This window comes from Arachis hypogaea, chromosome 15 (assembly GCF_003086295.3).
Source record: "Arachis hypogaea cultivar Tifrunner chromosome 15, arahy.Tifrunner.gnm2.J5K5, whole genome shotgun sequence".
Taxonomy (NCBI): Eukaryota; Viridiplantae; Streptophyta; class Magnoliopsida; order Fabales; family Fabaceae; genus Arachis; species Arachis hypogaea.
In genome coordinates this window covers 150602148-150617265 of record NC_092050.1, presented here as the reverse complement: position 1 = coordinate 150617265, position 15118 = coordinate 150602148, and the positions used below count along the sequence as shown (strand labels likewise).

The window sequence follows — 15118 nt, the reverse complement described above, 5'->3', positions numbered from 1 at the left end:
AAATCGTAGTGGTGACAGAGAAGTAGGTATTACTGATACGGCATTGGTTTCATTACAGGGTAGAGCACTGGATGGTATAGACGATGTACTGTGGGATGATGATAAGGATGACGATATGGAGCCGGACATAATTGCCGGTGACAGTGATGATGACATAGCAGGGGATAATCTAGTTGGGGGTGGTGGAGCGTCTAGTTCAAGGACTCAGTAGTACCCCCTCCCGCACTTTTCAAATTTGGACTTGGATGCCATGAGACAGTAAGGGATTCCTGGCGAACCTGTTGGATTTGGTGCTAGAGACACACAGGATGTTGGAGGACTAGCGGAGTTTCAGGTTGGTAAGCAATTTCAGGATAAAGAGGAGGTCGTGTTAAGCATGAAGACTATAGCATCCGATGCGGGGTTCAGTACAAAGTGGTGGAGTCTGATTATCGTAAGTACTATGAAAAGTGTAAGGAATTTGACAACGGGTACGCATGGTTGATTTGGATCAATTTTCGCCAGCACAGAGGTATTTGGGAGGTAAAACGGTACAATGGACCTCATACTTGTCTAGCCACATCGATATCAAGTGATTACAGGAGTCTTGATTATCATGTGATCTTGGCATTCATACTGTCAATGGTTAGAGCTGATGTTGCCGTGTGTATCAAGGTACTTCTGAATGCGACAGAGGCACATTTCGGTTTTAAACCGACTTACAGGAGGGTTTGGTTGGCTAAGCAGAAAGCCGTGGCACAGATTTACGGAGATTGGGATGAGTCATACAACGAGTTGCCACGATGGGTACTAGGTGTCCAGATGATGATGTCAGGTAGTGTTGCAGTGTTGAAGACAAGTCCTGTGCGAATGGGTAGGCAAGTGGATCAATCGCATGCCTATTTCCACGGGATTTTTTGAACATTCTCACCATGTATTAAGACCTTCCGACATTGCAAGCCGTTGGTCAGTATTGACAAGACCCACTTGTACGACAAATACGAGGGGACATTGCTCGTTTGGATTGCTCGGGAAGGGAATTCCAGCATCCTGCCTGTTGCCTTTGCACTTGTGGAGGGTGAGAATGCTGAGTCGTGGTCAATTTTTCTATCCCACCTCCGCCAGTACGTCACTCCGCAGCTGGGCTAACCATGACAGAGGAGCTGATTCCCAACTGTACCTACCCATGTCCTCAAGCCTGGCTATGTATGGCAGCCATCGAATGTGCAGGCGAGTACCGGACTTGTCGCCAAATAGATGAGTCCCAAAAACATCATGATATAGGCCCCGGCATACCTCCTAACAGTGGCGTTATCGGCGCCATCAGGAATCTCTCCGAATGTGTCCTGCATCCAACTGCATCTCACCGTAAACTTGTCGTGCTGTTCACAGGAGGCAATAAACCCAGCAGCTCCTGGAACCACACCTACGTTGGGCGACCGCCTTTGATGTATCGCTCAAACTCCGTCAAGCATCTACTGACGTACTGTCCATCGATCGGCAGCCGAAATTGGTATGCCACGTTCTGTAGCGTAATCGTTCACTTTCCGAATGGTATATAAAACGTGTGTGTCTCCAGACGCCATTTTTCCACGAATGCACTCACCAACGGCTCATGCAACCTAAACCAAGTCTCGTTCAGCCTGGCAAGATGGTATAAACCGGCCATCTGCAAGTACGGAATGATTCTCTCATCTAGACGCATACCTCGCTGACGTCTCATGCTACCGATACATCGGTAAGGCTGCATAAACAACAAAATAAATTGTCTCTTATAACCACATCAAAACATATTTACATAACAATATCAACTAATGCATCTCTTAATCCAAATAATGCCATAAACGCAACCAAATAATCTTACGGGTACAAGCACAAAATAAATTTATGTATTCATCAAACTAGGCCTAATAAAAATATGTTTAATACTAATAAAAGATTTTTACTAACAACCCAATTCACAACATCAATTTCATTGACTAGTCTTATTCTAACTAAGTTTCACTACACATTATCTTCACTACTCATATTCTTCTGCTTATTTGTAACCACTATCCAAATTAGAACTTGTTCGATCAAACCTTTATAGATTATTAAGCCACTAATCTAACCACTCTATCTAGTTTAACAATTGTAATAACGACCATCAATAAAAGAGACAAAAAATTAACGTAAAACATTTAATATTATTTTCGAAAAAAAAAATGTATACACTAACTTTTTCATTGATGACACCAGCAATATGGACAATTCCATCCAAACGATAAAGACGGTTCGGGTTATCCCAATCACGTTATTTTTCAAATGTTGGAGTGGTTGTGTTGAGGATTTGGTAGGACAGCATTTTAGAATCGTGGTTCGAATGAGTCCAATTCGAACTATATTTATAGGGATCCTCCTAGTAAATCTAATTAGACTCGTTTGAATTACCAACCGTGGATAATTCGAAACAGGGAGAGCCGAATTACTATGGGCTTTTCATGTGTATAAATCGAAACGGTGTGTTTTGAATTACTATGGACAATCGAAGACTAAATCGAAATAGTATGTTTAGATTTATTAGGATACCATGCATGCATGTATAAATTGAAACAGGTTGATTAGATTTACTAGGATATCATGCAAAAATATATAACTTGAACCTGATTGTTTCGATTTATGCTTAAATTTTGTCTATCTATTTCGATTTGCATAAAAATATAATTAGAATGATTCACGTTATATTTGTTATTTTGGATAATTCGCTTAAAATTGGATGAATATTGGTTTATTAATATAAATTATTCTTTACTACTTTATGTATTTTTTATTGTTATTTTCAATGTTCTTTTTTTTGCGATCACCACTTATCTGTTTTATTCCTCCACTCTTAGTTTATTACAATGGTCAAAATTATCAAATGAAGCAATCTTTCATGATTACAATTCAATTTTAAAATTTTTATGGTTGATTTTATTAATTAGCGTTTGTATTTTTTATGATCAATTTTAATATTTTAGTATAAAGTTTATTTAAGCTAATAGAAGATACAAAATAATGCCAGTAAATATTCTTTATATTTAGGTAAAATAGAATATTAAAAAAATAATAAATTATTAACCAATCTTATTTTGATATTCTCAATATGCCAAATAGGTTTTACATGGATATCTTTGTCATGCTTTCCTAGACCCTAACCTCGACAAATTATCTTGAAATAAAATTTTGGATTGATTTTTTCTTGATAAAGAATTCAGTAATTCTCATGTTTCCCCCACTTTTGTACAATTACAAATTGTAATAATAAAGTTAGAAAGTAGAAACAGCCTTAATCAACTCTGACTTGGTTCTTCTATTTGTTTCAGCTCTGATCAGTCCCTTTCTTGCTCCACCAGTTTTGTACTAGTTGTAACATGTATAACTAGCTTCTTTTTTTTTATATAGAAAAATATTAGTATTTTTTTTGGTTGAAAATGAGATTATTTAATGTAATTATATGTGGGTGAATTTTGTAGATAGAAAGTCAACACGCAAGATACGTATTGAACATGTGTCATTTATCATCCTGGTAACTGGCAACACGCAGAATGCGTGTTGGACACTTTTTTCACACTTTCACAATATTAATACTGTAATACATTTTAAATACTAATATTCAACCAAAATACCATCTTTATCTCCATATTAAAAATAATTACTTTCCTTTTTTCTTCTTTTTTTTAAAATAAATGTTGCATTGACTTTTTTTTAACATTAAAAAACTAATATATTTAGACCTAAATTATATCTAAAATATTAATTTTTAGTATATAAAAGTCAAAACAACAGTAGTTATTTTAAAACGAGGAGAGTCATTTTATGGTTTTACCACACTAAAAGTTTTAATATATTTATATATTAATTAGTTAATATTTAAATATATAGTTTTTAAATGTACTAAAATTTTAAAGTAACATGTATTTTAGAGAGGAAAGAACATGAGTTCAGTGGTTCTTTTCGGTGTCTACATGAGTTCAGTGTTTAAATTCAGTCCATGATGGGTAATTATCAAAAGGTACCCAAAAATTGGTATTTCTAATAAAAATAACTCAAAAAATACAAACATCAAATAAATTTTTAAAAATATTTAAAAGCATGACCAAAATAATATTATAGTAACCAGGGACAGATTTATATATACATTATAGTGGGATAACTGTTTTCACTATAATTTAAAAAAAAATTTTAATAGTATATGATAATAATATTTATTTATTTATATTAAATTATTGAATTTAATTTCACAATAATTTTTTTAAAAATTTATTTGTACACCAAAATCAGCTACTAAAATCAGTCACCAATATATTTGTGTATAAATATATATGTGGTTTAATTTATTTTTAATGTATTTGTATTTCAATATATATTTTATACTAGTGGCTGATTTTAGTAGCTAATTTTGGTGTACATGTAACATTATTCTAATTTTTTACTCAACTTTTAGTACTTAATATTCAGTTTAAGAATTTCATATTACATGTTTATTAGAATGATTAATTCTCAATTTAAATAAGATTAGTGTTTTTTCTTAAAAATAAACTCAAAAGATATTATTTATCTTTTTTTAAAATTATTTTTAATTTTTTCTGTAGCAACTATATTAATTGAAAAAAAATTTTTCAATTATAAATATCACTGAGAGTTGGCTTTTGATTGTATGAAAAGTGAATTTTTAAATAATTGTTTAATGATATATATATATATATATATATATATATATATATATATATATATATATATATATATATATATATATAAAGAGATATTTCGATTGTATTGTTAAAAAAAAATTACTCAATTTTTTTAAAAATATGAAACCTAAAAAATAGAATTATAAAATATATATTATTATTTTAGTGTTTTAGTTTATAAATTATATATTTTGAAGACTAATCATATTTTACAATAACAAAATATAATTATAACAATAATTATGCTATATGTACATAAAAAGTAACTATTCGTATAGAATATATATTGAAATATAAAATACATATTGAAAATGAATTAAACAATAAATATATTTATAACAAATACATAATGGTTAATAAACAATTTTATAATTGATTTTTATGTAATATAATATTTTTATTATAAAAATTATTAAAATTTATTTATCTTGTGTCTTAAAAGTATATATTAAGATTACAAATTTAGAATATTTTTATTAAAAATACAAAAAATTTAAATTTTTAATGTATTTATTTTGCAGTTACTAAATAAAAAAAATTTAAAACCTTCCACTAATATTAAGTTTATCATGTGTCTTAAAAACACATATTAACTAAACTCAAATTATTATTATGTTATATATATATTTTATTTTCACTGTCAAAATTTTTTTAATCCGTCATTAATAATAATGGGTTTTTGGTTGTTGCTTTTTTATATTTTGTGCTTTTTATTTTTTATAGTAAATTTTGAATGTATAAAATTTATTAATTGTTATATTTTTAAATTAAATATTAATTATTTATGCTTTTTGGTTTTTCAAGTGGTTTGTTGCGAATGGTACTTTGTTTAATCTGTAGCTCAATCTCCCAAGTTGGGTTTACCTAAGTTTCGTTACTATGAAAAATGTGACAAAATAATTAAAAAAATAACTCTAGATCTCTTTTTCATTTTATATAAGAATGTTCAACCATTCACAAAAAAAATTGAGAAAAAAATTACTTTACATAAAATCATCAAATTTTAAATGTAAATATAATTTTAATAATTTACTTATACAACACATACATATCTTTTTGAGTGACCGAAAACCTTATTTCTCTTTTTGAGGAAATTTTTGAGGTAGAAAAGTGATGTGAGAAAGTTATTTCTTAACCAAATTCAATAATTTTTTTTAGTTTTTTTTAATTAGTTTTCATTCTACTAATATTAGACTAATTTGATTAAATTTAATTATTAAAATAATTTAATTATGTATGTAGCAATACTCTTTTTTAAATAGATAACTTTGTTAAAAAAATATTATTTTTTAATTATTTATGGATAATACATATATTAATTAATTATAATTACAAATTAAACTATTTTATATTAAATGACTTATATAATAGTGATCTTATTTATTTTCATAAATACTGAATTAAATAAGAATAAAATCAGAGATACTATTTTATTTAGGTTTTAGGGTTTAATAGATGTCTCACACTCAAATATAAATAGTGACTTTAGAATTTTGGTCTCCAATACATTAAAACTGCTTCCGTAACTCTTTTTACATTGGAAGAATTGCAATTCAACCCTATTAAAGATATAGAAGACTTTGATTGAAAAAGATAAAAAAATCAAATACTCTCGATTATAATTACAAATTTAGGTACACTTCTGCTCTCAAATATCCCCTTTTTAATAATTTAATATAAATGGTCTTTAGATGAAATGAATTTTAGAATTTTCAACAAACTTATAATTATATTGTGGAGAGTAGTAGTGGATAACTAATTTGGTAGAAATTCAGAAGCTATAAAATAAGATTCTTTAATTATCATATATATATATATATATATATATATATATATATATATATATCTTAATCGATCACAATCAGCATGTTGGGTTCGAAAATTAGGCAAGATAGCACGCGAAGATGTTATTCTTATTTTGAAATAGTGAAAGAAAAAGACATTTCTATACACATACATAGTTATATTACTTTTTTGTAGCCTAATGTGTGTGCAACTGAAACTGAAGTGCACTGTCTTATATATATCGTTGAAATCCATGAACGAGTTAATTACAATTGTCACCCAGATGCTTTCTTTTTAAGTGATATTTATGTCCATGAGAGGGACATATATCTATCTATAAATATATATGTATGAGTATGCTTCTACTACATATATATAATCTCTATATTATGACATCAATTTGATTCTATAATAGTTATATATATTGAATATGAAAAATTTTAAGTGTACCAGAAATACCAGTATTTCAATTGTTTTAACTGTTGATTTTAATTAATATATATTATATATATTTTTTATAATTTAAATCCATAATTAGAATAACTAGAACACCAATATTTTCGATATAATTAAAGCTCTTCCTATTGAATATTGAATGCAAGTTGAATATCAGTTAGGGGAAGGTCACATCGATGTGATATGTTCTCTTTTGTCCAAATTGCTTGGTAGATTTTGATGACTAAAATACCAAGGGAAATAATTTTTTTTTTCAGAAAAAAAGAAAAGCTATTATATTATAAGTATCTAGTTTCTAATTAATTAATTATAATATTAGTAACATTTTACAGATACTATATCATTAGTGTTTGTGCGTTAAAAGAACTTTTTGAACTCCACTAGCTAGAAAGATTTAACGACATAAAATTAAGCTTACTTAGATTTTTTATTCAGAAACAATACCATTAAATTATCTATTTAATATATTCTTTTATAAAATTTAATTTTGATATACTGTTGGTATATTTATTTATGTATTATCATATATATCAGGAAAAAATAATTATATTTTATATTAATTACATAAATAATTATTTAAAAATGAATATAATTAAATTATTATATAAAATATTTTATATTATTAATAAATCAAAATTAAACTTTTTTTCTACAAGATTTTTGTTTTGGAATTTGAGGTATAAATTTTGAATAAATTTTTTTATATTATTTTTTAAAAATAACAAAGATAAAATTCTAAAATTTTAATATCATATCATTTAATTAGTGATTTAAAATATTAAATGATTAAAATACTTAGATACATAAATAAATATATATCTAACTAGATCTAGAGAATCTTAATTCCCGGATATATATGTATATAGTACAGATGTAGGGACAATAGGTTGTAAATGATTATGAAAAAGAAGATACGCATTTTACATATTTTTTGGGTTGGTAAATGGGAATGAAGTAAAGTTGGGACCCATATATGAAATTAAAGGCATGGAAGAGATAGAGGGTAATTATGCAACTTGCTCGCTCGTGCAGATAATATTATAATGCTTCAATATTATTTATTGCTTTAACACTAACCTAAACCATCGTGGAATTGCATTTATTAATAATATATGTGTTAGGAAACTATTTAATTTTTTAATTTATTTGTGTGTAATATATATTAATTATATTTATAAATTATGTTATTTTAAATTAAACGATTTATATAACGGTGATCTCATTTATTGTTGTAAATATTAAATTAAATAAGTCATAATTATTTTTTATTTGGAATTAAATGAGAATAAAACTAGATATTATCTTTTGAATTTTAGATATATTATCTTTTACACTTTAGATACTATTTTTATTTGGACTTTAAAGTTTAACAGGTATCATGCTCAAATATAAATAATGACTTTAGGTTTCGGTTTCCAATATACCAAAATCGCCTCATCAACTCTTTTCCATAAAAGAAAAGTTACAATTTAGCTGTCCTATTAGAAATATAGAAAATTTTAGTTGAGGAAGATCAAAAAATCAAACTCTTTCAATCATATTCATGAATTCAAGTACATTTTCGCATTCAAGTATTTTATTTTTTAATAATTTAATATAAATAATCTTTGGATTAAAAAATTCTAAAAAATTCTAACAATATGTTTTTATAATATTTCTAATATTTGGTTTGTATTTTAAGATTAAATTTATAATTCTAACAGAAAAATATATCATTATCCATTATTTTAAATATTTTTATTAGCTTTTTTAAAATACAAACTTTTGCAATTTTTTTATTATTATATATTACGGGTCAAACCACATGTATGTGATTTCATGCCAAAAATATATAAAAAAGTTAAAAGGAATTTGATTCCGTAATATAAATGGGGCTAGTTAGCTTGGCCGAGATAGGTATTGATGTGAAAAAAAAAAAAAAGCAAAGTAATAAAGAATAGGACAATTTACTTACACAGAATATCATGATACAAATGTATTTTTTTATAATTTTATAAAAATTAGTAGTGGTTGAAGGGAGAACATAAATCGTTACTAGTGATAGTGATTTAAGGAAGTTTGGGCATAAACTGTTATAAACAGTAGCGATTTATGTGTAATGCAGTATGAACATAAACCGTTAAAGACAGTAATAATTTATGTGTAATGTATTGTATGCATATGGTGATTGGTTATGTATATTTATTTAAGGTATTGAGGTAGCAGTAAAACGGTAAAAAGAATTTTTTAACTCTAGTGCATTGTTTTAGGAAAATTAAGAAAAACAAAAGACACGAGTGAAATTTACAAATAAAAAACACGCTTAGTCTTTTTATCAGGTCATTGATTGGCAGAAATAAAAAATAAAGTTAGGTGTGTCTGGAACAAGGTAAGTAAAGAAATTGTTTTACAAAAACATTGAATAATTACGTTGATAATGAATTTTGTGTTTCATGATTGTTGTGATAACTTTTTTTAAAGGAAAAAAAAATTTATTTCATTAAAAAGAACATATAGAATTTAAAATTCAAAATATAAAAAAATTCTCAAATTTTATAATATAAAAATACACACATATAGGAAGTAAAAATTGTAAAATAACTCACATTAGTGAAAATCTATAAATTCTTGCTATAATTTTTTTTCGCATCCCAAAAAGTACATATTCCTTGTATTTTTGTATTGTGAAATTTGAGGTTTTTTATCTCTTGAATTTTAAATTCTATATTTTCTTTTTAATGAAATAAAATATTTTTTTTGTTTTTAAAAAAAATTATCACAATAAACATGGAACACAAAATTCATTATCAACATAATTATTCAATATATTCTTGCAAAACAATTTTTTTACTGTCCCACGCACACCCAATTTTTTTTTATCTCTGCCAATCCACGACTGAATAAAAAGACTAATCGATTTTCTATTTGTAAATTTCACCGGTGCATTTTGCTTTTCTTAATTTTCCTAGAGTAATGCATTAGAATTAAAAAATTTTCTTCACCATAAAAAATGGCATTCTACTACTACCTCAATGGCTTGGATGGGTATACATAGCCAAGCACTATATGCATACAATACATTACACGTAAACCGCTATTGTCTCCAGCGATTTATGTGCAGACCTCCTTCCACATAAATCGTTGCTGTCTATAGCGGTTTCTATTATGTCACCAATACACATAAACCATAGCTGCTAGTAACGGTTTATGTTCTTCCTTAAACCGCTACTGCTAATAATGGTTTCTATAGAATTATAAAAAAATACATTTGTATCTTGGTATTTAAAAATATTTAATTGGATAAATTCTTCTTTCACTTAATTTATTTAAGTAAGTTGTCCTAAAGAATATTTATAAATAAAATTAATTTCGATTAAAAATAGTTAATTTATTTGTTCGCTTAAATAAATATCAATAGTTCAAATTTCACTTTATGTGTATGGCAATTTATTAGTCAACGATAAATTTTTAAACAGAACTCTGATTCATGATAAATTAGTTTTTAACATGTCGAATTGAGAAGTACCATACTAATAACAAAATCTTAAATAAAATTTTCAATTTGCAGTAAATTAGTCTTTGACATATTAGACTTAGTGATATTATAGAAAAAAATTAATACTAATAGTTGATGTACCCAAAAAAATTACTGTCGAATATGATATCATTGTTATTATAAAAAATTTGAATACTGACAATTTTGATTATAAAATATATAAGCTAATCTAATATCCATCAAGGATTAGGCTTAGCCGATTGAACCTATCCCCCTTAAACACCCTCCAATAATGATGGATGGTTTTGTTAAAAAAAAAAAGGTAGTTTATTCAGTAATAGTGACGAACTAATTAAAAAGAAGAAATAATGATCCAAAGTATTTATTGAAAGCCAAATTTCATAAAGTTGATGTTGATTTCATTATAGGGTAATGGGTTGTGGGCTGTAACGCATACTATTGCACTTAATTGGCAAATTCTCTAAGGTCTAATAATAGCTAGCCTCATATCAGAATGCTATATATAGTATAGTATATAAAAGATAAAAATAGCATGCATCAAAATCCTATCCATTGTGTTTTTGTCAAGCCCATTTTTGATTTTTTTTTGTTTTCATTCTAATGGGCTTGGTTGGACAATCTAAATAAAATAAAATAAAATAAAATAAGAAAGAGGAATAAATTGACGGTTGTAAGGTCTTGCTATTTTAAGGCCATAGCCATATTTAGCTAGTAACATTTTGTGGTGAAGAAAAGATTCAGGAACAATAATTTTGCGGTTTAGTTTTAGTTGCTTCCTAATTACCCGGCAAGGAGGTTTTGAATTGGATTATAAATACCCCTGGATTATTCAATTGATTTCATGTTTCATCAGTGATTTGTTTCTTAGGTGATTTGGTTCTGTATTTTTCTTGACATACAATAAAAATGTCAACCGCTGGTATGATCACTTGTTAATCTTATTCATTGTCTATAACACAGTTCCGTTATTTTTATATTTCTTAATTAGGTACAAGTTCTAATGTGATGTTTTTGCATTGTTTCATGGATCTCTCTGTATATATATATAGAAGTTGCAAAGAACATGGCACAATCATCAGAAACCAATGATGAATCATCCAAGGGATTTGATGCTCCAGACACCAATGCATTTGGACATTCATTCAGGTTGCAATTCCATTTCCATTATTAATCTCCTTTGATTTTACTTTTTCAATTTAACTCTTTTAACTTGGAATTTTTTGTTGAACATTTTGGCAGGAGCTATGATGCTGAAAGTGAAAGGCAAAAGGGTGTAGAGGAATTCTATAAGCAACAACACATCAACCAGACATATGACTATGTAAGAAAACATGCATGCATGATGTTTCTTTCAATAATTTTCATCAAAATATATTTTGATTTGATGCTGACCTAAATTAATTGTATAGGTGAAGAAAATGAGAGAGGAGTATGGGAAATTCAACAAAGGAGAAATGGGTATATGGGAATGTTGTGAGCTTCTCAATTCAGTGGTGGATGACAGTGATCCTGATTTGGATGAACCTCAAATCCAACATTTATTACAATCTGCTGAAGCTATTAGAAAAGATTTTCCCGATGAAGATTGGATGCATTTGACTGCTCTTATCCATGGTATATTTGTACATTATTAAATTCTAATATTCAATTTGGTTCCCATGCATATATTATTTATTCTCTCATTATTATCATTATTATGCTGATATTAATTATTGGTGGATTTCAGATCTTGGAAAGATCCTTCTTCTTCCTCAATTTGGTTCACTTCCTCAATGGGCTGTCGTTGGTGAGAGAATTATTCTTTCAAATTCATAAGTGATAATTATAGCAATTAATATAATTAAAAAAAAAGTTTAACATATATAATTATCATCTAATTTGAGATTTAATTACATATTTAATTTGCAGGTGACACATTCCCCGTTGGGTGTGCTTTTGATAAGTCAAATGTTCACTATAAGGTGAATAATTTTGTCTAAGAATCCCATAAATGATATTCATTTTATATTTTTCATCTCAAATTATGAATTATTATCTAACATACATTTCCAATATTGTTGCTGCAGTATTTCGAGCAAAATCCTGATTTTAACAACCCTAAATATAACACTAAAAATGGGATTTATGAAGAAGGATGTGGACTAGACAAAGTAATGATGTCATGGGGTCATGACGACTACATGTATATGGTGAGAGTCTTATATAAAAAAAATAATTTTTTTCATATTTTTTAATCAATTATATTGCAATTTTTTTTTTTTTTGCATGTTGTTTATGATATATAATAAATGGTACTTTTATTTGGAATATGCAGGTTTGTTTGGCAAATGGAACTACTTTGCCTCCACCAGCATTGTTCATTATCAGATATCACTCTTTCTACCGTAAGCATTTTTTTTTTAATCAAATTCTATAAACTTCTTCTATGTAAAATTGTAACAATAATTCTCAATATCCAGAAAATATAACAGCTTAAATGTATAAATTTATTTGCAGCTTTACATAGGGAAGGAGCATATAAACAATTCATGAATGAATCAGATCATGAGGGTTTGAAGTGGCTCCATACATTCAAGTTAGCATCCATCTTATTTTCATTTAAATATTTCTTTTCCCATTTATCACGTAATAATAAATTAAATTGTTTTTTTTTTATAGCAAATATGATCTCTACAGCAAGAGCAAAGTCAAAGTTGATGTTGAAAAAGTCAAGCCTTATTACATGTCTCTCATTAACAAGGTGAATAATTTGATTTTGATCGGATGGTATTAATAATTTCTTCAATTTTATTTTTGTTCATTATATTCTCAAAATCTATGGTCCTAATTTATTATTAATTTTTTTTTGCAGTATTTCCCAGAAAAGCTTAAGTGGTGAAAACATAATTACCACCAGGGCCTGATCCAATTTGTCTTCATGATTCAGCTTTCTAGCTACTCATCTTTGTTTCCAGCATGCTTGAGTGTCATATATTTGAATATTTCTAATGTCATTTAATTCCTTGTAAGAAATAACAATATTAATATAAATAAATATATATATCATATTATATATATCTATTCTAAAGTTGCACTTTTTTTTCCTTATATTTATTATACTTTCGAGCATCTTCACGAAAGCATTGGTCAAAGAATATAAAGCGTAGCAATTTACAAATTCTTAAAATGATCTATCATTATATAAATCAATCTGTTCTCATCATATAATTCTAATATTGAATAAAAAAAATCAACAATATAGTATCAGTTGAAAAAATGTTCTTATTACTTAAAAATCGTCACAAAATCCTTAAAAAATCGCCGCTAGATTAAGTTTTTCTCCTAGTAAGTCTTATTTTTTTTATTCTTTTTATTTTTCACTATCCTAACACAGACATTTTCATATTGATAGATTCGTCATTACCATAATCGTTAATTAATAATTTTAATTATATTCATTCTAATCAAACCTATATTCACACTTACTTCAATAAATCCCTACTTTATATACTCTTTCAATTTTAACCTTGTTACAATGTATGAATATGGAGGCATATGAAATTTGAAACCTGCAAAAAAGTTATTGTATGTGTTACCTTTTTCTAATGTGTCTCTTAATTCATTTCTTTTCTCTAAAATTCAATAATGCATGTATTAATATAAATCTTTCCCTTACCATTTCTTACAAATCCTTTTTCCATGTTTTTAGTCGTCACATAATTCAAACACCACTACTAGAAATAGGGTTTTTTTTGGACGAATTTTAAGACAAAATTAAAATAAATTTTAAATAAATTAGAGACAAATTTTTTTTTTCAAACAAAATTGGGATGAAATATATATGAATATTGTTTAGGCCTTCTCTTCACTCTGCTACAATTACTCTTCAATTTTCATTTCCTTGAGAACTCATCCCTTTTTCTTAGAAACCTCTTTTAAACTTCAAACACAGTCTATTCTAACCCACTTATAAAAGAGTCATAAACTAGCTTTTTTGTGAAAAGCCATATTTTTCACAAAAGTATCAAATGGTAGTTAATTAAAATCTTCTTTCTTAAATTAAGACCTTTTTCCTTAAGCAAACCATATTAGAGTCTTAATCCCTCAAATTAATCTTTATTAAGTCTCTTGTCTTTCTTGGTAGTTCTTGGTGTGTAATCAGAGTCCAAGACATCTCTATGTATAGTGATTGTACCTCACATTCGAATTGTGAAAATAGTAATCAATTCTATGTGTTGTATTCTCAATTGTTTTACTATCAAGAAACCAACTCTTCTCTTAGCATTCCATATCTGCTTTTCATCACAGCCTCTTCCTTAGGTTGTGATGCAATCTTTCTAATTCTTTTTGGTATCTTTTATGATATCTAGAGCCTCAAAATTTTTTTCCTGAAATCCACCATGGAAATTACACTTTCTGATTCAATAAAATTTTTTTTTCACACATTGCTAAAAAACTCAATGAAAATAACTACTCTACTTGAAGGTATTTTGTTATTCTAACCATAAAGAGTATGAGTTTGGAAAGTCATCTTGATCTAACAAAAATTCCAGAACAATTTGCCACAGATGCAGTAACAAAGACCATCACTGAAATGGAAGAATTCAAGAATTGGTGCCAGTGTGACAGAACTCTCACAACCTGGCTTGTAGCTTCAATGACAAACTGCTTCAAGAACAAAGTTATATATCTCTCCAGATTTCATGAAGTT

General features: G+C 27.4%; 2 protein-coding genes across 2 annotated transcripts; both read left to right on the top strand.

Annotated features, from left to right (window-relative positions):
* The first annotated feature begins 621 nt into the window (after nucleotides 1-621).
* LOC112749250 (uncharacterized) lies at nucleotides 622-1128 on the top strand. The gene is made up of 2 exons (XM_025797511.1): nucleotides 622-857; nucleotides 951-1128. The coding sequence occupies exons 1-2, from the start codon at nucleotides 622-624 to the stop codon at nucleotides 1126-1128; spliced, it is 414 nt and encodes a 137-aa protein (XP_025653296.1).
* Nucleotides 1129-11208: 10080 nt separating this feature from the next.
* On the top strand, nucleotides 11209-13482 carry LOC112751309 (inositol oxygenase 2-like). The gene is made up of 11 exons (XM_025800396.3): nucleotides 11209-11347; nucleotides 11478-11574; nucleotides 11668-11749; nucleotides 11838-12042; nucleotides 12155-12214; nucleotides 12337-12389; nucleotides 12495-12617; nucleotides 12743-12812; nucleotides 12925-13003; nucleotides 13087-13168; nucleotides 13280-13482. Exons 1-11 carry the CDS (start codon nucleotides 11335-11337, stop codon nucleotides 13304-13306), a joined length of 891 nt encoding a protein of 296 aa, XP_025656181.1. The 5' UTR covers nucleotides 11209-11334; the 3' UTR covers nucleotides 13307-13482.
* The last annotated feature ends 1636 nt before the right edge of the window (nucleotides 13483-15118 follow it).